The 27129-nt window shown below is 41.5% G+C and overlaps 1 protein-coding gene across 3 annotated transcripts in view; it reads left to right on the forward strand.

The window, feature by feature from the left end:
* The window catches only part of AK9 (adenylate kinase 9), a 160781-nt gene that overhangs the window by 22540 nt on the left and 111112 nt on the right, over nucleotides 1-27129 (forward strand). For all 3 annotated transcript variants that reach the window (XM_077487133.1, XM_077487134.1, XM_077487132.1), the window contains exons 5-12: nucleotides 4677-4773; nucleotides 11294-11406; nucleotides 13039-13209; nucleotides 15020-15142; nucleotides 19367-19441; nucleotides 21296-21397; nucleotides 22172-22311; nucleotides 22395-22575. In XM_077487133.1, coding sequence (XP_077343259.1) covers nucleotides 4677-4773; nucleotides 11294-11406; nucleotides 13039-13209; nucleotides 15020-15142; nucleotides 19367-19441; nucleotides 21296-21397; nucleotides 22172-22311; nucleotides 22395-22575 — 1002 coding nt within the window. The remainder of the gene's footprint in view (nucleotides 1-4676; nucleotides 4774-11293; nucleotides 11407-13038; nucleotides 13210-15019; nucleotides 15143-19366; nucleotides 19442-21295; nucleotides 21398-22171; nucleotides 22312-22394; nucleotides 22576-27129) is intronic.

Genomic DNA, 27129 nt, shown 5'->3' on the forward strand with positions numbered 1-27129 from the left:
TGTTTATAGGGCAATATTCAACAGCCCTGAATGAGCTCTCACTGTTTTTTCTTGCTGGAGGTCACGCAGAAGGAAACAGTGGTTAGATCTGCAAGGGACGCAGGTGACTGACACTTCCAGAAGTCTAGGTTTCCTAGTTGACTCTTTTTATAGGCATAGACTCTTTTTATAGGCATACGCCCAGGGTGTGCCAGGTGTGCCTGGGCACACCCTAATCACCCTACTTAGTGCAGATTCCTCCTGTTTAGATCCCTGATATTTCACCAAAGCCCCTGAATAGGGCTCCTAAAAAGATCACCCTACGTGGTGCAGATTCCTCCTGTTTAGACCCCTGATATTTCACCAAAGCCCCTGAATGGGGCTCCTAAAAAGATCACCCTATGTGGTGCAGATTCCTCCTGTTTAGACCCCTGATATTTCACCAAAGCCCCTTAATGGGGCTCCTAAAAATAATAATAATAAATAAAAACCTGTAAAAAAAATAAAACTGCAGACACCATCCACTGTGCTAATGACACCAATCTCTGCCATCTACTGCTCTATGGACCCTGTCAGTATATACAGTATACACATGCACACACATACTTTATGTGTTTGAGCTTTGGGGTGCACACCTATGCAGGTACTGTATGTGCTTGGTTGAGTTTTTTTTTTTTTTTGTGACAGTGGGGGTTATTTACTAAAGGAAAATCCATTTTGCACTGCAAGTGCACTTGAAAGTGCACTATAAGTGCACTTGAAAGTAAAGTCGCTGTAGATCCGAGGGGGACATGCAAGGAAAATAAAAAAACAGCATTTTAGCTTGCACATGATTGGATGATAAAATCAGCAGAGCTTCCACTCATTTCAGATCTACCCCTTAGATTTAGAGCGACTGCACTTCTTAGTGCACTTTCAATGCACTTTCAAGTGCACTTGCAGTGCAAAGTGGATTTGCCTTTCGTAAATAACCCCCAGTGTCTTGTTATTGTTAATTGTTATCCACCTAAATAACTTTTTGATGAAGGCTTCCATTGTCTGATCCAACAGCTTAATGCTAATTCCAGGGCAGTAACTATTTAGTATCATCACAAGCATGGTCCGCGGGTATGGGCAAGAAGGGGGTTAAAGTACCCCCCCCCCCCCCCGGAATCAGGGATCGGATCGGCAATGTTAAATTCAGCACAATGACGCTATGGGGGTGCGGGCAGCCCGCATCAGTGTGACATCCGCCAGTGGGGTGACACCATCTAGGTGCTGTCAAGCCCCCCCCCCATCAGTGTAGTGCGACTGCAGGCTCTTTTCCCCACTCAGTCCAGCAGAGAACTCAGCAGCACTGTGACAGGCGAAAGGTGAGCTTTGGGCTGTCAGAGGTTTCCCCCGCTCTCCCAGCCTTTCTCCTGTCAGGGAGAAGAGACGGCCGCTCTCACTAGGTTCTCCACCCAGCTTCCTGCCCGCTCTGTTCCTTCCCCATTGGTTATAACTGAGGGTCAATCAAAGGAGACTAGGAGAGAAAAGCATCATTGGACATGTAGTCCCGAAGCTTGACGGCCTCATTTTATACAGGGAGGAGGCTACAGATTGATCAAGAGAGAGAGATTGAGAGACTGCAGCCTGGAAAAAAGCTGAGGGCATGAGTGCTACAGGACAAAGAAAGAAGAGTGTGCTGGGCAGAAGCCAGAGAGAGCAACGCTGCCCAGCGCCACCAGAGCGAGAGCCACACTGCCCAGCGCCTTTAGAGAGAGAGCCAAGCTGCCCAGCACCACCAGAGAGAGAGAGAGCCACGCTGTCCAGGACCACCAGAGAGAGAGAGAGCCATTGCCAGAGTACAGACATGCTACACTACTGACCAGAGTCGCCCCTGGGGAAAACAGAGTGAGTGATCTCCAGCCGGAGGGATCACTTCTGTAGTTTCGCTGGGTCTGGTAAGAGGGCCTGTCGACATTGACATTATTCATTACTTATCTTAGCGACTGTACTAGGTCTGCAGTCTCTGACCATGATAATGACATTGTCGAAAAGGGGAGGAACATGGGTGACCCTAAAATTATGCCCCCCCCAAAAAAAAGTTCTGCAGACGCCCATGATCACAAGTGAAGTGATTGCCTAGGAAATAATATACAATAATATGCAACTTGTAAGTCAGATAATTGCAGCTTCCAGCACAGATATTACCTTATTTACAGAATCCCATTTTTGAACGAATAAAGGTGGAATCAGGAAGACCTTGCAAGTTTTATTGTCCTAAGCTCTGCACTTTAAACAACCTGTCCACCAGTGGCAGCCCGTGCATTGTGGGCACACAGGCACCCCCCCCCCCATCCATACCATACCCTAATCTGTATACCCCGATCTGTGATGCTGAGCTGTATACCCTAATCTGTATACCCCGATCTGTGAGGCTGAGTTATAAACTCTGTCCTGTGATGCTGGGGCTGTATACTCTGTCCTGTGATGCTGAGCTGTATACTCCTGGAACTATGGGTGGAAGCAAGTGGTGTACAGGGGACGGAGTGGGTGGATTCTATAAGGGGTGGGGCTTATGAGAAGTGGGAGGGGTCAAAAAGGAAGGGCAAGGTCTGGCACCCCAATCCTAAAACTTCACCAGCCGCCACTGCTGTCCACCAAATTAATATTTCAGTTTTGCAGATTATAATAGTTGATTTACTTACTAGTTTCTTATATCTCTTTTCTTGAAGATGCCAGCGGCATCCCTCCCACTTAAAGTAACTTAACAGATATTGTAAAAGAAAAATGGTAGGACAGTTGGCACCATAGGTGTGCGCAGCCTATTGCATTAGGGTGTCCACTCCAAAGCTCAAACACACAGTGTCAGTACCGATTACTCATTGTGTTCATTCAGAAAGGGAAGGGGCCAATAAATTACTTATTTATAGGCCCCTTCCCCCACTCATCCTAAACACCATCCCCCTGTGTGTGCCCGCAGCAGCAGCCGGGGGGAGAGAAGAGGAGAAAAGCCACCAGCGCTGCAGGTGGTAGGGAGAAGCCAGAGCAGTAGAGGGTATCGGCGCTGCATGGGCTAATTAGGGTGTGCCCAGGCACACCTGGCACACACTTTGCGCACACCTATGAGTTAACAATCATATACTCATTGTATTGGTCAAAACAAATGGGTAGAGCAGGAAACCTGGCATAAGAAATCTTACCACAGTCAGCTCCGATATATAAAGTTGGGTGGTTCAACTTGTCTGCATGAACCTCAAAATTATTATTATTTTTTTTATCCAGACAAATTGTACAAAGGAAGATTCACGTCTATACTATATTGTTTTCAAACAATACAGCTGTGCAAAATGGCCACTTTCCTACTAAAATTGCTGATATTAGAGAAGGAAAGCTTAACACCCTCATGCAGAATAAATTTAAGCTTGAAAAAACCTTCCCAAATCACACAGATAAGATTAGGAAGACCAGTTTGCTACATTTGGTTCAAATTAATATATACAGGCATACCCCACTTTTAAGTACACAATGGGGTTTAATTACTAAAGCTGGAAAGTGCAAAATCAGGCTCATTTCTGTATAGAAACCAATTAGCTTCCAGGTTTTATTACCAAAGCTTAATTGAACAAACTGAGGTTAGAAGCTCATTGATTTCTATGCATTGGTTTCTGATTTTGCACTTTCCAGCTTTAGTAAATAAACCCCACTGTGTACTTAAAAGTGGGGTATGCCTGTATAGTATTTCACAAAAGTGAGTACACCCCTCACAAAAATAAAAGACCCTTCATTTCTTTTTAATTGGGCAAACTTGCAAAATCTGCAGGGGATCAAATTGTTTTTCTCACTGTATACAGTGCCATCAATTTATGCAGCACTTTACATATACCTGTATACAGTATGTGTAAAAGGAAAAAAAAAAAAAGATTCATATTTCTTTGGAACTCCAGATCCCTGAGTTACTAGGTCAACACAATTAATGTGTCCATAACAAGGTGGTCTTACTCTCATTATTGGACTAAAATTTGACATCAAAGAGAATGCATCTGGCAGAGTGATATGTTTTCTACTGCAGCAAAAGGTAGAAGTCCAGGCAATGGGGTGTTATGCCGCATACACACGACCGGACTTTCCGGCAGACTAGGTCCGACGGTCTTCCCGACGGACTTTCGGTGGAGTTCCGGCGGACTTTCCGAACGAACGGACTTTGCCACACACAAGCACACCAACTGTGACGACCGGAATAGAATAAGGAAGTTCATAGCCAGTAGCCAATAGCTGCCCTAACGTCGGTTTTCATCCGTCAGACTAGCATACAGACGAATGGATTTTTTGACTGGACTCGAGTCCGTCGGAAGGATTTGAAACTTGTTTTAAATCTAAAGTCCGTCTGATTTTTAGACAACAAAGGTCCGATGAAGCCCACACACGATCGAATTGTCCGGCGGATTCGTTCCGTCTGACCTTTGCTGTTGAAAAGTCCGGTCGTGTGTATGCGGCATACCAAGCAGAGATTAGACATGGGAAGCTAAGAACATTCAGACCACTAGCATCTGAAGTATCTGTTTTGTGTGAATCAATCAAAGGTAGGTACGGGTCAAATGTAAAAAAAAAAGATAGTTTGTAAAAATCAGTTTGCACAAATTCTGTTATTAATGATACAAGCAGAGTTTAATAAATAGACTGCTTAATGGCAAGAGCTGTTACACTAAAATCCTTCTCGTGTTAAAATACAGATTCTAGAACTCTTGTACAAGGGTCAAAGTGTTCAGGATGAACTAATAGTACAGATGATTGTGGACAAGATTAATTCTGAAGAAGTTGCCCATTATGGTATGTATATGTATTTGCTTTCTGTTTAAAATGTTTATACTGTACAGTACATGGCTGCTTTCCCTACACCTGTCATGCATTAAATACACCAGGAATGTGCAATTAATTTTTGGGGTTCTCATTCGCAGACTAGAAATTAGAATATTTCATATGGCACTAAATTGTACAGTTCATGTGATGTATTCTTGTTTCAGTGAGCATAGACTAGATCACAATGGGCAAACTGTGAATAAGAACTCAAAATACATTTTTAGAAATATAGGTGTTTTACTAAAGGCAAATAGACTGCAGTTGCACTCTGCAAGGGCAGTTGCCCCAGAGCTCAGTAAGGACACTTTCACACTGGCAGCGCCCGGGCGTCGGAGGTAAAGCACTTTACTGATGGTTTTGCAGCGCTTTTCAGGCGCAAGCGGGGTGCTTTTGACGGCCAAAAAAGGGTTAAAAGTGTCCTATGGCGACAATGCTGCTCATCCATGTATACAGTACAGGACACCTAGGACAGGAAGCGTGTTACTGGCGGGATCACTAGGTGAAAGAAACAAAGTTTAAAAAGGACAGCTTGGTCCTGGAAAGCTGTGGTATACTACATTTTCTTCTTGAGTTTAGACACCTTTCATTAAATGACACCCTAAGCAGCCAAGGTGTTTTGCTAATAATTGCTCAGAACAATTCCCATGTCTTGTAAACCCTATATCCATCTTTATGTTAACGTCTTGTATTTATAAAGTTAATCATGCTTTTAATCACAGGTAGGGCTTTAAGTTGGAATTAAATTGGAATTATTGACGTTATAATTGAAAGTGCCAATATAGGGAAAAATGTGAATCTTTTTTTTTGTTTAATATATAATTTTTCCATACTTAGTTTCCTTAGCTTTTTTTTTAAAAGCCAGCAGCTACAAATACTGCAGCTGCTGACTTTTAAAATAGTGACACTTACCTGTCCAGCGCGCCCGCGATGTTGGCACCCGAAGCCGATCTCTAGGTCGTCTGTCAGGTCCTGCCGCCGCCATCTTGGGTATGGGAATCAGGAAATGGAGCCTTTCGGCTTCATTTCCCGGTTCCCTACTGCGCATGCGCGAATCGCGCTGCGCAATAAGGACGCTCCCCGCTGCCTCTGGGATCTGTGTGTTTCCCAGCAGGCAGCGGGGCACTTGCGGGAAGGGACGGGCACTTGCGGAAAGGGGCGTAAGTTACACCCCTTTCCGCAGAGAGCTATCCCGGAAGTGGGTGCAGTTACCTGGATTATCCAGGTAACTGCATCCCCCTCCCCCCTGAAAGGTGCCGATTGTGGCACCGGAGGGGGGGAGGGTTCCGATGAGCGGAAGGTCCACTTTAGGGTGGACCTCCGCTTTAACTAGCCCTACCCCAAACCTAATAGTTATCTTAACATTGGCCTAAACCCTAATTTCAAAGAATGCTCATCTGCGCTCAAGTAATATTCTTTAAGGCTTATAGTGTCAAACGACCTAGTGCATTACCATAGTAGAAAAGATGTAGCTGGATAGCCGCACTCAAAATGATTCAAATTTATTTCAAAAATGTAGTTAAAATCATAGCGGCTGTGCAGTTAGTCTGTATACAAGCCTAGATGCTATGATTTTAACTACATTTTTTAAATAAAGTTGAATAATTTGGAGTGTGGCTATCCAGCTACATCTTTTCTACTTCAGTTCCTGTTGCAAACAGAGCCGGCACCCTGTAGGATTGTGGAGACAGCTGTTTTGGGAGAAGTCATTACCTTGGAGCGGTAATTCTTTGTATTTCTAGTGCATTACCATATTAACATTTTTTGAAAGATAAAAAGCAGCCAGCGTGATACTCACAAACACATGATATAGATATGCATGTCATAAAAAGTAAAGTGTTGTGGGAAGACTAGACAGCGTCTGTAATAGTTAACGCGTTTCAAGGGAGAACCCTCTTCATCAGAGCCAAACAAGTGATTGACCAAACCCTAATTTATATACACAATGTTATACCCATATTGGTAAATTCCACCCCTAGATAATTACCTAGGTCCCACCTCATAAATATCTAGGGGGTGGAGCTTACCAATACGTTTGTATGTTTCGCTAAACTTAATTTCACCCTTAGCTCTAAAGTTAAAGTGATTGCAAAGGCTGATGTTTTTTTTTACCCTAATGCATTCTATGCATTAAGGTAAAAAACTTTCTGTGTGTAGCAGAGCTTCTCTCCTCTCTCTCTCTCTCTCTCCTCATTGGCTCAGAGACAGCAGTGGGAGCCATTGGCTCCTGCTGCTATCAATCACAGCCATTGACAGGGGTGGGGCTGAGCCACACTTTGTGTGTCTTTGGACACACAGAGCCAGATAGGGAGTGAGCCCACATGAGTGCGCCAATAGCAGACGACGGGGAGGAGGAGTCAGGAGCAGCGATGGGGGACAGCAGAAGAGGAGGATTGGGGCTGTTATGTGCAAAACTATTGCAAAGAGCAAGTCTCACATGTTTGTTATTTTTTTTTTAAGTTAAGTTTAATCCTTTACAACCACTTTAACTCTAATGCCATGTGCACACAACCGGACTTTTCCTCGGACTAGGTCCGGCAGTCTTCCTGATGGACTTTTGGCAGAGTTCCAACGGACTTTCTGAATGACCAGACTTGGACACACACAATCACACCAAAGTCTGACGGATTTGAACGCGATGAGGTACGACCGGACTAGAATAAGGAAGTTCATAGCCAGTAGCCAATAGCTGCCCTGGCATCAGTTTTCGTTCATCGGACTAGCATACAGATGAACTGATTTTTCGACTGGACTAGAGTCTGTCGGAAAGATTTGAAACATGTTTTATTTCTAGGTCCGTCAGACTTTTGGGGAAAAAAAGTCCACTGGAGCCCATACACGATTGTAATATCCGACAGATTCATTCCATTGGACCTAGAACGTCGAAATGTCCAGTCGTGTGTACGCGGCATAACTGGACGATAGCCAAAAGTATACTGTAGTCTAAGAGGCTGCTACAGAAATCAGCTAGTTGGTTCCTGAACAATATACCTGCAGGGGCAGTAAGACTCCATATTTTCCTGTTATTATGTTTTCCTTATTTGTTATTAAACTCAATAAATCACATTAAAAAAAGCAGAAAACACAGTAAAGGCACCTGTTTGCAATGTAGGAACTATCTGAAAGGGAATTCAAGCATACACGTTTTTTTCAAACTAAAATGTATGTGCCTACACTGCTGCTTTGCAATTCACATGAGGGGGTCTACTTAAAAAAAAAAATGTGACAGCATTCACACAGCTATCACAAATAATCCCCATCATCTGTCAACTCCATCTAGTGGTCATATTGTGGTACTTTCCTGACTAAGGTATTTCAGGAGAAAATACCACACTATGACCACTAGATGGAGCTGACGATCATAGGAAATAAACATATACATTATGGGGATTATTCACAATGTGTGTACAAATGCTGTGACGTCCGTACAGTAAATCTTTTGTATAAATAGACCAGTTACAATCAGTTACATTTTAAGACCAGCTTTCCCATGATATTTTTGCTCTGGACATTTTCTTTGTGCTCTCTGGCTTGAGTTTGAACAGATTTTGTGCTTTGACCTCCTCGGTTCTCCTGACATACATCGAGAAGGAAAATAAAAAGGAACTTGATACATTTAGAAGAGAAAACATGGAAATATAGAGGCTGATTTACTAAAGGAAAATGGGCTGTTCACTTTGCAATTGAATTTTTCTTTTTTAGCTTAGTGAAAGTGGTGAATATTCACTTTGCAAACAATACCCAATCACACGCAAGGAAAATAAAATAACATTCTTTTTGTTTGTACATGATTGAATGATGGAAATCAGCTGAGCTTCACCTTATTCACTAAGCTGAGGGGATTTTTTTTTCAAAGTGAACAGTCTATTTGCCAATCAACCACAAAATCTAATGAAGACATTAAAAAGTCTCCAAACTGCAGCCCTAGGGCAAGATGCGCCCCTTTGCATGTCTTTCTCTGGCCCTTGGGGCACCATTCCATCCACTGACACAAACAATGGGGCATAATTCCTGTTGTTGACACCAACAATGGGGCACAATTCCTCCTACCGACACCAATGATGGGGCACATTTTGTTTCCACTGACACCAACGATGGGGCACAATTCCTTCCATTAGGCTCAACAATGGGGCACTATTCCTCCTATTAACACCAATAATGGTCACTATTCCTCAAACTGACACCAAAAAAAGGGAACAGTTCCTTCCACTGACACCAACAAAAGGGCATAATTCCTCCCAATGACATCAATGATGAGGCACAATTTCTCCCACTGACACCAACGATAGAGCATTGTTTACTCCCACTGGTCGCCAGGACATTTTCTACTCCCATTGCCCTAGTCTGGCCCCCCAAAGTCAGAAGTACAGTAAACTGGCCCTTTGTTTAGAAATTTTGGAGACCCCTCTTCTATTGGAATAATGCTCAACAGCAGAGAGTGACATGGTAATTTCTGGGGGATACCATTCTGAATGTTTATATGCCTACCCTTGTTTTTTAGATAACAAGAGGTTCACAGAAGTGTTTGATTTATCCCAAGAGAAAGTAAAAAACTCCTTTCATTTTAATGTGCGTTCCCATGCATTTGTAATGTGTTTTTGGTACGTTTGCAGTGCTTGTGTGCTGTGTTTTTTATTTAAAATTTTATTTTTTTATTGTTATTTACGTGCATTTGTGGTGCATTTACGTGGATTCCAGTGTGTTTACATGCAAAAAATACAGCACGCTTTACATTTTTTAACCAAACATAATAACGCTGCAATGGTGTAAACTAAGCTCATTCAATTTTTCTTGCATATGCATTCGTACTGCACTTAAAACCATATTTGACTGCATCTGGTGTAAACCCATAGGGCTACTGGGGATAAAACCAAGATGGAAATTTGTCCGCTTTTAAACGTAAGTTTTTTTTTTTTTACTTTACAATGTTCTGTCCCTGTAGTGGCCCCATCATTGACCAGTAGGCAACCCCCAGCACTGGTGTCGCAAGCCGCACACGAAGCCTCTTTTGCTGGCACTCGACTCCCTCTCCATCAGCAGAGCAGCGCAGGGAAGTGTCAGTGAGACACTATGCATTCCTCTGAAAATTTGGCTGCTCAATAACCAGGCCATTTTTTGCGATAACCCACTGCGTCGCTGACATTTGCATGGTTGTGCGACGCTGTAGCCAAACAAAATTTACGTCATTTTTTTCCCACGAATAGAGCTTTCTTTTGGTGGTATTTGACAATTTCTGCAGTTTTTATTTTTTGCGCTATAAACAAAAGAATAACGTCAATTTTGAAAAACAACACAATGGGGGTTATTTACGAAAGGAAGTGCAGTCGCTCTAAATCTAAGGGGTAGATCTGAAATGAGGGGAATCTCTGTTGATTTTATCATTCAATCATGTGCAAGCTAAAATGCTGTTTTTTTTTTTCCTTGCATGTCCCCCGCAGATTTACAGGGACTTTACTTCCAAGTGCACTTTCAGGTGCACTTGCAGTGCAAAGGGGATTTTCCTTTAGTAATTGACCCCCAATATCTTTTACTTTTTGCTATACAGGCATACCCCACTTTTAAGTACACAATGGGATTTATTTACTAAAGCAGGCTCACTTCTGCATAAAAACCTTTTGCACTTTCCAGCTTTAGTAAATAAAACCCATTGTGTACTTAAAAGTGGGGTATGCCTGTAATAAATATCCCACATTTTTTTCCCAAAAAACAAATTTTTCCTCAGTTTAGACTGATATGTATTCTTCTACACCAGAGGGGTGACACCACTGGCATAGCGTCAGGGGTCGCAGGAGTCTCAATTGCAACCCCGCTTATGATAAAGGGGGGGGCCATGCAGCCTCCCTCTCACATTGAGTTTTATATTACTGTGTCATAGAGCAGAGCTCTCCCCTCCATGCAGGTGCCAGGCAGGATGGAATCACTAAGTCTAGGAAGCAGGTCACATGCGGAGGGAAATTATGAAGGGGGCAGGGAACTTTCATCCTTCCTGCTACACAGATCTTCTCCGACTTCTCCCCACTGCCTCCCAGCCCCATGTCCTTCCAGTCCCTGCCCCATTGTGAGCGGGTCCCATCCCTTTTGCCTATTCACCGCTGCCTCCAAGTCAGTTCACGTGGAGCTCTTTTTACCTCCCTCTTTTCTTATGCCCCCTCTCCCGACCTGTCCTCAGTCAAAAAGTTATTGGGGTGTGACACCATGTTTTACCACACCAGGTGACACCAACCCCAGTGATGGCACTGCATCTAACATATCCCAATCAGATAAAGCTTTACACTGCATAGCTATTGGTTGATCTAAAGAAGATTGTACTATCCAAATGTAATGCACATGGCCAGATTGAGGTGAATACACTGATACATCTTTCAAAACTGTACTGCCAATTGTTTTGTTACTTTGAATAAGGGAGGTTCAAGATTCCCTTTCAATATATTTAGATGCAACTGGTCCAAAGCAAATGAATGTGCTAACATTACCTCTTTAATTCATGCTTTAGGTTATGTACTTTGTGGACTTCCATCACTGTGTGAAGAATATATGAAGATTGTAGAACAGATTGGGCTAATAAAAAATTTAAAATTAAAACCGGATGTCATTATAAATATTAAGGTAACATACAGACACAGAGAACTGTTTATGGTTACCTATGTAATTCTTCCCTGAGTATTCATGTTATGTTCTGCTATCTGTTGGTATACCGTTTTCTAGTAACGCTCCATAACCAGAGATTGCTGGGACTGGACACTTTGATACCACGACAAAGCCCAGTTTATAATGTGCTTTGCTCAATAATAGCTGAAACCCCTGTAGCCACAAAAAGGATCACCAGCAAACAATTAGTATTTATGCCAATGTTTGTAACAATTTAATTTTAAGTTGAAAGAGAAACTTTCAAGTTAAGACTTTTTTATGGTAATTTTAAGGGTTAATTAAAACACATCGCTGCTTTTTTATTTCTTATAAATGTTAGCTGATTCATTTTTAAAGCACCATTTAAAAAGCCACATCTGCAAATCATGAGCCACTGAAATCTATATCACATGAAAATTGTGCACATGCTTGTACAACCTGGGCCCCATTCACACTTCAGCGTTTTGTAGCTCGTAGCTCCAAGACGCTGGAGGAGAAAAAAAACAATTATTCTCTATGGAGGTTGTTCACATCTCCACTCCAATTTGTCTGAAGCTCAAAAAAGTTTTGTAGCTCAAGATTTTCTGCTCAGATGAAAATATCAAAAAAGTTAAATAGTAATAATATATAAAGAAATAAATGTAAAATAAGTACACAAATAACTAAAAATCATCATAAATAAATGAATATGTAATAATACATAAATTAATAATAATGAACCCCTAACCATTATATATATATATATATATATATATATATATATATATATATATATATATATATAGAAGTATTATTATTATAATAATAATAATAATAATAATACATAAACACCCAAACCTGAACAAACAAAATAAAATACCACTAATAATAATTATTTTATTTATTTTTGTTAGGGTGTTTAGTTCTTTATTATTTTATTTTATTTGTTTAAGGGTTAGGGGGTTAAGGTTAGAGGTTAATTATTTATTTATTATTACTTAGTATTCATTTATGATTATATTTTATTTGTTTTACATGTATTTATTAATGTATTATTATTATTATTAGTAGTAGTAGTATTAGTAGTAGTAGTGGTAGTAGTAGTAGTAGTAGTAATAGTAGTAGTAGTATTAACACCCTAACAAAAAGAAAAATAATATCCCTAATCCTAACCCCAACTCCTAATCCTAACTCCAACTCCAACCCTTACCCTTACCCCTTACCCTAACGAAAAAACAATATTAAATGAATAATAGGTAATAAGAAGAAGAATAAATAAATAAAATCTAATGGAAAAGCTAAAAAAGCTGAAATACCTAGCAACAAATAATGTAACATATGATAGTTTTCTCTATTGGCTAATAAAAAAAATGGCAAAGCTCAAAAATATTGTATAAAAACGCACAAGTCACGCATAAAAGCATGACAAAATTTCTCATAAAAATGTGCAAAAACCCCCAAAAAATTTGAAAAAGGCGCTACACTTAGGTTTGAATGCAGCCTTAAGGACACCGATGCTTGTTTTTCCTGTTTTATGCCTTATTGTTCTTGTGTATAACCTGAGATGCTGCTAAACTGTCCTACATGGACTACACCATACAGTGCACTCATTCAATGTCTATTTAATTAAAGTGTCCAGACAAGGATTTGAGCAAAAGACTGACTGGACAGAAGCAAGATCCAGACACAGGTTTAGTTTATCAGCGTGAAGACTGGGATCCTGTATTTAAAGAGAAAAAGAAAAAGTCTCAGGAAGGAGAAGAGGAAGGAGAAGAAGAAGAGGAAGAAGAGTTTGAAGAAGAGGTAACACTGTAAAACTGAATTATTATTATTATTATTATACAGGATTTATATAGCGCCAACAGTTTGCGCAGCGCTTTACAATATGAGGGCAGACAGTACACTTACAATACAACTCAATACAGGAGGGATCAGAGGGCCCTGCTCCTTAGAGCTTACAATCTATTAGAGCTTTTTATTTTATTTTCAATGAATGGCTTTGTGTTTTCACCTATAATGATGTCAGATTAGTCAAATATAAAGAACATCAGTACATCTAAAGGCTCCTGTGTGAAAGTCTAAACAGGTCCAAAATTAATTACTATGCAATAAAAAAAAACCCTTAAAGTAAAATAAGAAAATACATTCTGCCATTACCACCTCTGATTGAGCCTTTATATATTTACACGCTCCCTTTCCAAGACAATGCAGCTCACAGTGGAAGGGTTTCAGTCCAGAGGGCGGGACTAAGTGTGGCTAGGTGATGATTGACAAGGTACAGTTTTGTAAATCAGCAGTGACCCTGCTGATAGCCATGCACCCCTTCAACATCTGTTTATCTCAATGTAGTGAAAGCAGGTACAGCCTACATGAGGGTGACAATACTGAATGTAGAAGCAGTGCAGCAACATTGTCACCTTATCATAAGTTGCATAAGGAGGACTTTGTGTGCAAGAGCACTAAATATTGTGAGACTTGGCAGGAATATTAAAGTGGATGTAAACCCTGACATATACCCAGTGCAGTGAACAGCCTCAGATGATACACAGAGATTAAACAAATCCTCCTACATAAGTTTTACTTGTTTATCTGTGGTCTTCTCTTCCTTACACCCCTTCAAAGGGGCAGGAAAGTGTTAAAATCTTTCTTCATCTGTCAGGAGCAGAAAGGAGGGGGCAGAGAGGCTGCAGTAACAGCGTGTGAGAACTGATTGGAGGAAAGGCACACCCCCTTCCACACAGCTGAAGAACTGCATTCTGAATAGAAAAGCTGTCTGCTAAGCTCCCCTCCCCCTCCAGACACAAATTAATCTCATGTGTCAAGAAAATGTCTCAGAAGTGACTCATGCTGACAACAGAGGAATGAAGGACCAGAGAGAAACTACACTTAGAGCTTTGAAAGAGATAAGTAAACACTAGAGATATATGTACTTCGCCCAGATTCTATGACTGAGGTTTACAACCACTTGTAGGTAAAACAGATGCATTTACAAGTAAGTGCTGCAGCACTTTTTAATGGGATGCAAAAGTTCCACTTGGGTTCTGAGACTGAAGTGTTCCTTTTTCCAGTATATTATGATCCAACCTTTTTTTCTCCTTAATTATAAGAAATGCAGTCATGTTACGTAAGCTTGCTGATAAAGTCACACTTGTCTACACAATTTTTTCCTCCTACAGGATCCAGTAATACAAAATGCAGCCCTGGTTGCTACCAAGTGTTGCAGATTGTGTTAGTTCATATTGATAAGCCTTTTAATGTAATCTTTTCAGATGATTTATTGCCCTCAGGCCTGATCAAAGTCAGAACCACATGGCTCATCAAAACGACCAGTTTTAATAGGAAATAAAGAATTTCAGCCAGACACCAGAAAGTCATTGCTCACAACAGTTTATTGTGACAGGTGATCCAGTTTGTAATTAGCTTTTATCTCTGATGCTTTTAAGTCTATAAAAGGCTTAGCTGTATAGCTACCAGAAGAGGGAGAAAGTTTAGGTACTTTCGTGAACTGTCAAAAGAGAAGACTTCCTGCTGTGTATCTGAAAATCTTCCTTTCCCAATGTACAACTTGACTAAGTGAATTAAATGATTTGTTGCTATGCATTTATTATTTTAGGGAGAAGAAACTGAGAACTTTAAAGAAATCTTTGATCGTCTTGTGTATAGACCAGAGGACTTCCCAGAAAATGTTGATGAGCGTATACGACTTTACAAAGACACTATTTTACGCCCTGTGGAGGTAATGCCTCTGTGTGCTTTATTATCATATGTATTTGCAATACAAAGATGTGTGTTACAAAATACCTGAACCCAAGAATAAAAAACAAATATGGGATTTGAAGTTTAATGATGCATGCAAGCCTGTGAGGTGTGCACCCTGCATTCTAGTCAAAGCAATTCCCACTGATCTTGGTGGAAGGCTAATCCATCAACTACTTTGAGTAAATAAAGGCAGTTGCTTTATGAATTTAAATGTACTGATTTGGTGGTGACAATATGTCAGAAAGCACAATGACTCTTAAGGCCTTTGTTGGAACATATTTGTGAAGTTCTGAATTCCAAATCTTGAGTTTCGAAATTCTAATCCACAGAACAAATAGAGAGAAATCTCAGCTGACGCACACCATACAAGCCCAGTGTGTAATAAGTGATAGCAGCCTCAGCCTAACTCCATCCAGGCAACTCCCTCCTGACATGTTTCGCCCCACTCACAGTCATGGAGGTAAGGTTATTACACGCTGGGCATGTATGGTGTGTGGTGGCTGAGATTTTTCTCTTTTTGTTCTGTGGATTACATGGAGTCAGGGCAGACTCCTCGCCTGCCCTGTACCCTCAGTGGAACACACAGAATGGGGTGGAGAACATAGATGCCAGAACGGAGGTCCTTAGAGTCGGTTTAGGTTCCATATTCTAAATTCCAAATTCTGAGTTCCGAATTCTAATGTTCAAATTTCTTAATCCCAACATCCAAATTCTGAGCTCCTGTTCTGCTTCCCCAATCTAAGCACTGCAAGTGTGGTCTCTATAACGATCCAGTTTTGGTGAGATAGCTTTAAGTTACAATCTCAGCAGCATTGGCAGACAGTTACTTGATCCAAATGATATTTTGCAGATCTTCCCAGAAGAACATCAGATAGGTCAAAAAAATTATAGAATGTCTAGCTCCAGCAATTACATGTGCTCAGGACAGAAACTAAACTCACACTGAAAGGGGGGTGGGGCTAGGAATGCATCCTTGCTAAGGAGTGAGAAAGGGACACAATTATTTAAAGGCAAACAGACAACAATGCATGGCGTTCCAAATTCTAAGTTTCAAGTTTCAAAATCCAAGTTCTGAATTCTAAGGTAAGAGTTCTGAAGGTGTCATGGGGGCTGGAGCAGTTGGAATGCGTTGGCGGTAAAGAAAAGGAGAAAGTGTGTTACTAAAGCATTTGAACAACATAGGGAACAATTTATTCTGACTTTTAAGGTTCCGCCATTGGATGGTTACAATGTTTAATGCAGTTGGGAAGGGAAGATGACTCCTACCGCTGCGTGGTACAATTCTTTTGGTATATGTAAGTAAGATGGAGGTTTTTTTTTTAATTATTTTTTAGGAAAGGGATGTAATTTGTATTAAAAGAATTGAGGCCAAATGATGTCAATGGGTTGAGAATGCCTGATGCAATGCTTGGACGATTTTAACTGATGATAAAGCAAAAAGCTTAAACCAGCTGTATGCAGTTTGGATATATGGCTCTATAAAGCCTTGTTCACACCATGGGCAGAGACATGCTTTTTTTGCAGCTGTCTCTGCAAGGGCACAACGAGATTAGTTGTACCCCATTCACACCACAACACTGGCATTGTGTGTATTTTTTATGTGCAAAAATATGCAACATCTATGTTTTTTTTTGTGGGGGGAAAAAAAAAAACTCACGTGACACGAACATCGTGGTGTGACCAGGGCAGATAGAAAATAATTGTTTTCTTTGTGTTTTTGAAAGAAACTTTGTTAGAAAAACACATGTCTCTGCACATGGTGTGGACAAGCCCAAAATATTCTATGCAAATCAAAACTTCATGTTTTTACATTCGTTTTTATGCATATATGGTGTGAATGAGGCCTTAGACCAGTGGTTCTCAACTTGGGGGTCGAATGATGATTTTCCAGGGGTCACCAAACCCTGGGCTGTTCCTGAAGCCCGTACCTCTCTCCCAGTATTTTTGCAGCCACCCAATCAGTTCACGGCATGGCTGGGGGGCATGAAGGTCAGCTGACTGAAAAGGAATGTGAAGTGGGAGGGGCTGGAGGAGATCCTATATCCTGATTTTGGCATAGGTGTCACTGCTGCGAGACACCACAAAGTCAGAGACACAGAGAGTAACACTACCTGTGATTATAGTTGCCATTAAAAGTCCACACTACATTTCTCGGATCAGCAGATGATCTTGATCAAAAGCACCTAAGTTGGCTGATCAGAACTCCCCCCAGCACTGCCATTGATCCCACCCCCTGCCAGCACTGCCTCTCATCCCAACTCCTGGCCAGCACTGCCACCCATCTCAACTCCCAGACAGCACTGCCACCCATCCCAACTCCCGCCAGCACTGCCACTCATCCCAACTCCCCGCCACCATCCCCACCAAGGAGTAAGAGAAGGAATAAAAATAGAGAATACATGGAAAGGAGAGGAAAAGAGGGGGAGGGTCAAAAAAAGGGAGAGAAAGAATAAGAGGAAGAACAAGAAAGACAGCTAGAATGGGATGGGGGAAAAAAAATAGGAAATTACGATAGAGAGATATAAAAGACAAAGAAAGGAGAACACAGAGTGGTACATCCTAAATTGTACCATAAGGGGTTTTAATAGTGTATGAGTGAAAGGGGAGCAAGGGGAGCACTAAATGTCCGTGGGTTAGGGGTGCAAATTACTTGTCTTGCCTTGGGTGCTGACAACCCACGTTACAAAAATTATTTTTCTGTTAGGGGTCCCCACAACTTGGTAAATGTTATCAAGGGGTCACAACACTAGAAAGGTTGAGAACCACTGCCTTAGACCCGTATGGACTATTCAAGTGAAAGTTCCAAAGGACAAAAAAGTAAATGTCATATAGCATTTGTAGATTTTAAGGAGGTAAAATATATGTGCTTGAACTGTAGGTAGAGCTGTTTGCCTGGAGTTCAACTTTACAAAGTAAACAGTAACCTGCAAATAAAGCAACCAAACAAATCTTTTTTCATATTAAAGTATAATTTTTGTGTTTTTTCAACAAGACAATAAGAAATTTGCAAAGTGTCCTTCCATACCCGTTAACAACCAATACAATTAATAATGCTCTTTGCACTGCCTTTATGCTCTTAAGAACCCTATGACAATGATGTATGCCAAAGATAAATCCCAAGTTCTGCTTTAAGTGAGCTTCTAAGTATTCTAAATGTACAGTATATTACAGCAACCTATCAAATTCAAACCTGCACTTATAACCATTCAGAGGAAAGTGGTGTACCCTTCCTTCACCCAGCCAATGGCTAAAAAAATAATGCACACTGACAGGTGAAAATTACATATAAAATATTAAATATGAGTGGTAACAAATTACACTGTTCAAGATCAGTGTAAATTGCCAGGCACTATTTTTTTTAATCCATACAATTAATAAAATCAAGCAAAAAAGTGTCTTGCGATGTCTGACAATACTCATCAAACCTGACTAGTGGTCCCTGATATCTAGATGCCCAGGGCAAAATAAACAATCTGAGCATGTATCTATTAACTTGAATATACAACTCTGTGACTAATATGCCCAGATAAATCTTTTTTTTTTTCTTGGAACATATTCGTTTTTTATTTGGTACACTGTTTTGCAAAAAAACTTTTTTTTTTCTTAAATATAATTATTATATAGACAAATGTACAAATGTGGAGCAAACATTTCATTGAATCTTTTAATTAAATTTGACATTTAATGAAAACTTTGCATTGTTTCAATTTTTTTATACAGTACTTTCAAATATATTTAATACTGTAATTATACTGTATATTTACATGGCTATACAGCAGGCAGCTCTGGGTGCCAGTGTACATATTTGACTTCTAGGGTCCTCTTTAACTTTACATGTTTTGTTTATTTTTACAGTATGAAAGTCAGATTTGTACTTGCGTTTACTTTTACATGTTACTTACTATTACTTCAACACAAGGAAGATTGGCACGAATCAGGCCATGCTCTTTTCTTTCCTATTTTTTTTTGCTCTTTAACTCTACATGTTTTTACTTTTACAGTATGAAAATTAGATTTGTAATTGTGTTTACTTTTACATCTTACTTGCTTTTACTTTAATACAAGCAAGATTGGCATGAATCAGGATGTGCTTTTTTCTTTCCTATTTTGATTGTGTACGTTAAGAATGCAAACATTACAATTCTACAATATCTAAAATGACTACATATTTTAGGAGAAATAATATTTTGTTGCATTATAGGATCTAATGATTGATCATGACCCTCAATATCTAATAGAACTTGATGGAAATAAAAAGCCTGAAGAATTATTTGTGGTAAGTTTTCCATTATTATTCAGTAAATGGTTAATAAACCAGAGACAGAATGTACTGATGTCCACATTTTGATTTGTATGTAACATTTGTTATATAATTCCTTGTCATTTTTTGGTATGCACTTGGATATTTTCTGCCACAATTCGGAGTAAGACAGCTAATCTTTTACTTATTGCTAATCTCCAATATTCAGTATAAGACTTCTGTCACACAAATGTGCAGTCAATTAATCTAAAATAAGCAAATAAGCAATGCATAAGCTTTGATATTTCTACTCAGCAATATGGGTAAGTCATATCAGATCTGATAACAACATTTACAGTGACACCCGCATCTTATTAGAACTGTAGGTGCTATGGTGGGTGTATTTTATTTCAGACATCTTATTTGCTGTCAGTAGTTTCACTAAAGGATTTCTGCAATGCTGATGTTTTTAACAACTGAAGCTTGGTGCCCCTAGTTTTTGAAGCGGGTGGTCACAAAGAGTAATACCATATCCTAAAGCTAATTTCACCCTAACCATCCCTATAATCTTTACCCTAGCTCAGTGATGGCGAACCTTGGCACCCCAGATGTTTTGGAACTACGTTTCCCATGATGCTCAACTACAATGCAGAGTACATGAGCATCATGGGAAATGTAGTTTCAAAACATCTGGGGTGCCAAGGTTTGCCATCACTGCCCTAGCTCATACAATAACCCATCCTTATATATACAGTAGGTATAGCTGCCCTGTAAATGGTAAGATGTCTCAAAGTTTTACTGGGTGATTATGGAATGAAGCACCCACTGGGTTTTCATATTCCTTGTTAGCTGTTGTAATGAGCTCTTCCTACTAGGATTTCTGGCTCTGTGTCCCCCATAAAAAAGCTTTTCTAAAGTCAAATAAGTGGAACTCGCTATTACTGATTCATTCTCATTTTATCTAAAACACATAAGTAGAGGGAAAAAGCAGAATTCAGTGAACACCCCCTTAATAAAAGGTATTCAGGGCCAGGAATTCAGGTTCCAGGTACCAGGCTCTCGAAGTGATATAAAAAATAAAAAAAATTAAGGTGAATTTGCTTTAATTTTTGCTTATGGTAATGCATTTTTCCATATATGTGTGCCAGGCCATGTTTTCCGGACTTCAAGACAGGAGCACATCTGTTGTAACTATAACATTTTAGAAGCAGTGCATTCATTGGGGTTGATTTACTAAAACCAGAGAGTGCAAAATCTGGTGCAGTTGTGCATGGTAGCCAACCAGCTTCTAACGTCAGCTTATTCAATTAAGCTTTGACAGTAAAACCTGGAAGCTGATTGGTTTCTATGCAGAGCTGAACTCTGTAGTTTCAAACCCATTATGTCACATGTATCTGTGCATAAAACTGGAAAACATGCATTTATTATGGGTATATAAAGACTGGTTTGCAAAATACTCCTTTAGTGTCTTGTTTAATAGATTATCATACTGAATGTCCACCTGCAGTTTGCTTTTTATGACCATAATTTTAAATAAATAAATAAATAGATAAATATTTTTAAGTAAAGATAAATAATGGGAATACACATTATTATATTATGGAAAAAGCTTCACAATGATGATGTCAAACAACTTTATTCCAGCTAGAGAGGGCAGTTTCTAGGTGGGAACCATCACCATGTCTTGCCATGTGGAATAATGGTGTTTGACATAGGGACATCATCAGTGTTTGGCTACTATTCTTTTGCATAGCACCTGGATGGCTTATTTTGGCCTGATACTCTATCCTCAGGAGACTACAGGAGTTTATTAGCTTCAGATTGCTGAAAACTTTCCTGTTCCCTACATATTATTACGGTATATGCTTTCATACATAATTTATGTTGCAGTCTATGTTGGCTCGTCTGGAATATCTGGGTCTGCGTCATGGAGCTGTGGTGATGAAACTCTACAACCCTGAAGAAGAAGAGTCAATAGAAGGGCTGGATGGTGTGAGTCAAGGGTCTTTCAGCTTTTTACTCAAAGGGCCAGTTCATTGTCTACTGCATCAGGGATCATTGGAAGTAATAAACGCCCCTGTGTTGGTGGTCAGTGGGAGTAATAAATGTCTATATATCAGTGGTCAGTGGGAGTGATTAATCGATAGTACCCCATTGTTGGTGTCAGTGGGAGGAATAGATTTTTATCATTGGTGTAAGTAGGATTTGGAAAGCACACCTTCACCCCCTACCTGACACTGGTGTTCAGTTGCACTTATATTTATGAAAGCTCTATGTCCCGTGGAGACCCTCATGATGACTCCATGCCACAATGTTCCAGAGCCAAAGACTCACTACCACTCTGCATTGAGTAGCACCCTCCAGCTTGCAATAAGAATTCCCTGTATGCAGGGCCTGGTTTACGGGCTATAGCGTGAGGTACTATAAAGACAATGCCAATTCTTAAATGTCAGAAAGGTCAGTATGATAACCTTGTATGGTATATGTAATCACTGTGATTTTGTGACATCATCAAACATAAATTTAAAACTTTGAATGATCTGAGGCTGTATTAACATAGACATGGAGCTATTGCCCTATCAAATTATTGTAGCTGAATGAATTTGTTTTGGCATATTAAATTCAATTAGAAGAAGCAGACACTGGGCTAGCGTCAAAAGAGGATAGAAGGATTGTGGTTTTTAGCTAGCCTCAAAACTGACATCTTGCAAGGTCTTGAGATTGACATTTCATAGTATAAACTAAAAAACATGCTTTCATTTGTAGGATGAGCTGTTGCGGACCCTTTCAGGTAACCATATAATCGCTCCAAGATATAGGTGGCGTAGAAGCAGATGGGGCACACTGTGTCCTGTGGCTCTGAAAGAAGGCAATATACAGAAAGGGTTACCGGAGTTTGCTGTTAGGTGAGTTGGAACCTAAAGAGTTTACAATGTTGCTTTATTTTCTATTATTGTATCAACATTTCTATTGTACCTGTTTATTTCAGTTTTCTAGATAAAATGTATCTAATGTCATCTGAGGAATCACTTAAAAAGTTCATGCAGAATCCTCGTCCATTCCTTCTACCTCCTATGCCTCTGCCTCCTTGTAAAGTTGCTGTCATGGGGCCAAAGTCTTCAGGGAAAACCACCATTTGTAATTTACTAGCCCAAAAATATTCAGGAAAGGTGAGTACATATGATATTTAATTTCATTAGCTGTGCAAAGAAAGTGACATATGCAACACTTTTTACATCTGTGGCATACTTAGGACATTAAAAGGTAACAGGTAAGTGTCCTTTTATTAAAAGTCAACAGCTGAAGTATTTGTAGCTACTGATTTTTAATAAAAGGATACTTACCTGTCCAAGAATCCAGTGCTGTTCCCACCCTGGCCGGTTCAGCGCTGGCATGTTTAGTGTGGAAAGCCGGCTGTGGCTCCTAGCAGCCTCACAGCCGGCTTCACTCTGTGCATGCATAAGCCGATGCGCGAATGGTCCCGCATAACTGGGTACAGACTCCCCCACCCCAAAAAGTAAAAATGTCCAAAAGTGTCCCAGTAACTGAAATGTTATATACATTGAATGGATATTATACATGTTACATTACTTATTTGTAAAAGCCTTCCTTGTGTGGAACTTAAAAAAAAACACCTTGAGACAGCTGACATCATGTACGTGGTATTGGTAGCATCAGTAGACTCTGTCACTCAGGGGATGCTTTATAGAAGGGGTCAGCAACCCATAGATCGTTGCCAGGTGACTGGCAAATCGCGGTCTGGGCTTCCTAACCTGCCATTCTAGAGCATTAAATAGAGTGCAAGGCTACTTGTAATGTTGGAGCTGTAGTAGGGAGCAAGACAAGCTGATGCCTCCTCTGTAGCGCTGGCTCCTGTCCTATGCAGAGTGATACCAACTGCACTCCATCTCTTATCCTGGCTAGCAGTCTCCAGAGTGGTGCCAGAAGCAAGAGATCTTCAGGTCAGTATTAAAGCAATACACTGGGCATAATAGTATAGTGCTGCTTTCTTGATCATACATCACGGGACACAGGAGCTCATTACATAGTGGGTTATATAGGTCACCTCTGGTGATTGGACACTGGTTAACCCCAATTAAGGAGAATTCCTCCCCTATATAACCCCTCCCATATGGGAGGCACCTCAGTTTTTTCGCCAGTGTCTATGGTGGTTGGTCACATAAAACATGTGCTATGAAGAAAGCTCTGTGCAGGTCCCTGCGGGGGCCTAAGGGCTACAAAAAACCGGATCCATATCTCGGGCCGATATTTGACTCCCAAGATGGTATGGTACCCGGGCCTCGTCACCCGAAGAAACGAGGTTTGGCCTGTAAGTCCTCTCCTGTTGGAAGACTGGGCTCTGGGAAAACCAGACTTGGTGTACTGTTTACACAGAGCGCACGAAAGTTTCTGGCAGAGTCTTTTACAAGGTCCAGGTAGGAGGCTCTTCTGAGAAAGAGCCCCAGATAAACCTGAAGGTTGGCTAACACTGCTCGCCGTGATGGGTGAAGGCTGGAATTGGTCTGTTTCAGCAATTCCTGCGGCGAGGACAGGTAAGGGAAGTTAATACTATATATATAATTATATGATGGATTTCTTCATTGTGAGTAGTTGTATGTCTTACCTGGTTTCCACCACTAGAGGGAGTAAGAGCAGCCTGATGCATACTTACATGCCTTTCAGTACACACGCTCAGTGAAGCCTGGTTCTCCAGAGGTCTCACGTCTCCACTGCAGTCCCTGCCACAACAAGGTAATACAGGGGTCCCTCGTAGTCTGGGGGTCCCACGCAGCTCTGATGAGACTCCCCCCCCCCTGGATTCCGGTGGTCCTCGTGTACGCATGCGGGTGCGCTCCCGGGCTAATGGAGGAGGGGGGAGTGTGGTTGTGAGCCGTGCACGTTGGTGTGCATGGCGCTGTACTGCGCAGGCAACAGGCGGCAGTTTTAAAAGCCCAGAGCGTCAGGGGACTGTAAGTGAGAGGCACAGGAGCTGTGGGCAGTAAGCATCCCACGGGATTGGATCCAGGCAAACCTTAGACACCTACTCGGCATCAGGTTGTGCAGTATTAAGCATATATATGTTATTGTGAGACTTTTAGCACAACAGTGATTGCACTTTGTACTAGTACCTTTGCTTTGTAGCTTAGGACTATGTCTCCTCGTAAGAGGGTCTCAGGGGGAGGTAACAAGGGCACTGGTAAATCACTGCCTAGGTCCAGGGGTTCTAAAAATGCCTGTAAGTTACCATCCCCCCCTGCAAGACTGGAGCCAGCCTCACAGGACGAGTCAGTGCCCCTGTCAGGTTTTGCAGCCTCTCCTAATGTCCCAGCCCTGGTATAAGTCACTGAGGACTCCCTTAGGGCTACATTGGAGGGTTTTGAAGGGAGAATCATGAATTTTATTTCTGCTTCCCTGAAAGATAGCAGGAAAAGGGGTAGATCCCCTCCCTCTGCTGAGATTCCTCTCTCAGATGATTCTTCTGACAATGAGGAGAGATCCCTATCTTGGGACAGGGATCTTGAGCAGTCGGAGGAATCAGAGGAAGAGGAGAGAGTCCCCTCCTCCCAGGCGCTCAGAAAACAGGTGCAGTATTATACTGAATTGGTGCGTACCACATTCAGAATGCCTGCTGCTGAAGTCACTACATCCTCTGTTTCTTCCCTAGGAGTCAGGAAAATCCCACAGACTGCTTTTTCCTTCCCAATTCATCCTTTAATGGATAAATTGATGTATGAGGATTGGGGACATCCCGATAAACTGTTTACTCCTAAAAGGTTTTCTATGTATTATCCTCTGGAGGAAAGTTTCACCAAGAAATGGGGGGTCCCATCTGTTGATGTGGCTGTTTCTTGTGTGAATAAAAACCTGACCTGTCCTTTGGATAATGCTCAGATATTTAAAGATCCAACTAATAAGAGGTTGGAAACATTATTAAAAGCCTCCTTTTCCATGACTGGCGCTGTAGTGCAACCTACACAGTCGCAGCCGTGGGGTTGTGTCAGTTCCTCAAGGAACAGGTTAAGCGGATGCTTGGCCTCCTTCCCAGTGATGAAGTGGAGAATTATGCAGAAATACCTCAAATTCTGTGTTTCATGATTGATGCGATTTTGGATTCTGTCCAACAAGCATCTCGTTTATCTCTCCTGTTGGTACACATGCGAAGGGCCCTATGGCTAAAGAATTGGGCAGCTGAGCTATCGTGCAAGAAGCATTTGATTGGGTTCCCGTTTAAAGGGGAACGTCTGTTTGGAGAAGAATTAGACAAATTCGTCCAAAAAATTTCAGGGGGTAAATCTACTCTCCTTCCAGTCAAAAAGAGCAAACGTCCGTCATTTAGGCGTTCTCTCTCTACCGGAGCATCAAGCTCTAAGCAGTGGCCATGGCCTTCTCAACCCTCCTCTACAGGAAAGGCTCAGGGCCGGGCCCAAGGGCAGAAAGACTTGGGGGCGGAAGCCTGCCAAGCAGAGCCCGAAAGCTTCCTTGTGAAGGGGCGCCCCCACTCGGCCGAGTGGGGGGAAGGCTTCGACAGTTTGCGGAAGCCTGGCGGGAAGAGACCCGGGACAAGTGGGTGATCTCTTCGGTGTCTCTGGGCTACAAGCTAGAGTTTCAGGAGATTCCACCTTCTCGCTTTCTAAGGTCAAGGATCCCCAAGGATCCAGTAAAGCAAAAAACGCTATTTCTGGCCTTGGATCACTTACTATCCCAAGGGGTGATAGTAGAAGTGGACCCAAAAGAACAGGGTTCAGGGTTTACTCGAATCTCTTCACCGTTCCGAAGCCAAATGGAAGTGTCAGACCTATCCTGGATCTGAAGGATCTGAACCGGTTTTTACGCATCCGGTCCTTCCGAATGCAGTCAATTCGCACTGTGGTCTCCTCCCTGCAAGGGGGAGAGTTTATGGCATCAATAGACATCAAGGATGCATATCTCCATGGGCCAATTTTTCCCGCACACCAAAAGTATCTAAGGTTCGCGGTAGAGCGGCGTCATTTTCAATTTGTGGCCTTGCCGTTCGGGCTCGCTACGGCCCCTCGAGTCTTCACAAAGATTCTGGACCCTCTTTTGGCAAACCTAAGAGCTCAGGGTATAGCCGTCATGGCTTATCTAGACGACTTGCTTCTCATGGAGAAAACAGTAGTGTCCCTGAACCACAGAGTTTCCAGAACACTAGAACACCTGGAACGTCTAGGTTGGATTATAAACCTAGAAAAGTCGTCCCTACAGCCTGCTACCAGGTTGGAATACCTGGGTATGTTTATCGACACCGCTCAGGGCAAGGTGTTTTTTCCAAGGCCAAAAGCCTTGGCCATCGGGGATCTGGTGCGCCTCATTCTGGGCAGAAGATCTTCCCCCATTCAGTTATGCATGAGACTGTTAGGGAAAATGGTCGCCTCCTTCGAGGCCGTTCCATTTGCCCAGTTCCACTCAAGGCTTCTGCAAAGATGCATCCTTGCGGCCTGGAGCAGGAAGCCCCAATCTTTGGATCTTCCTATGCGTCTATCCCCAGGGACACGCAGGAGTCTCGTCTGGTGGTTACAAACCGAGAATTTGCTGAAAGGCAAAACCTTTCTTCCTCTTCCAGGGAAGGTTATTACGACAGATGCCAGCCTGATAGGCTGGGGAGCAGTGTTAGAGGAGACATACTCGCAGGGGAGATGGTCTGCGATCGAGAGGCTATTGCCCATAAATGTCTTGGAGATTTGTGTCAAGAACAAGAGATACAC

This window comes from Lithobates pipiens, unplaced genomic scaffold, assembly GCF_037356315.1.
Source record: "Lithobates pipiens isolate NorthernLeopardFrog02 unplaced genomic scaffold, aLitPip1_a1.2 Scaffold_18, whole genome shotgun sequence".
Taxonomy (NCBI): domain Eukaryota; kingdom Metazoa; phylum Chordata; class Amphibia; order Anura; family Ranidae; genus Lithobates; species Lithobates pipiens.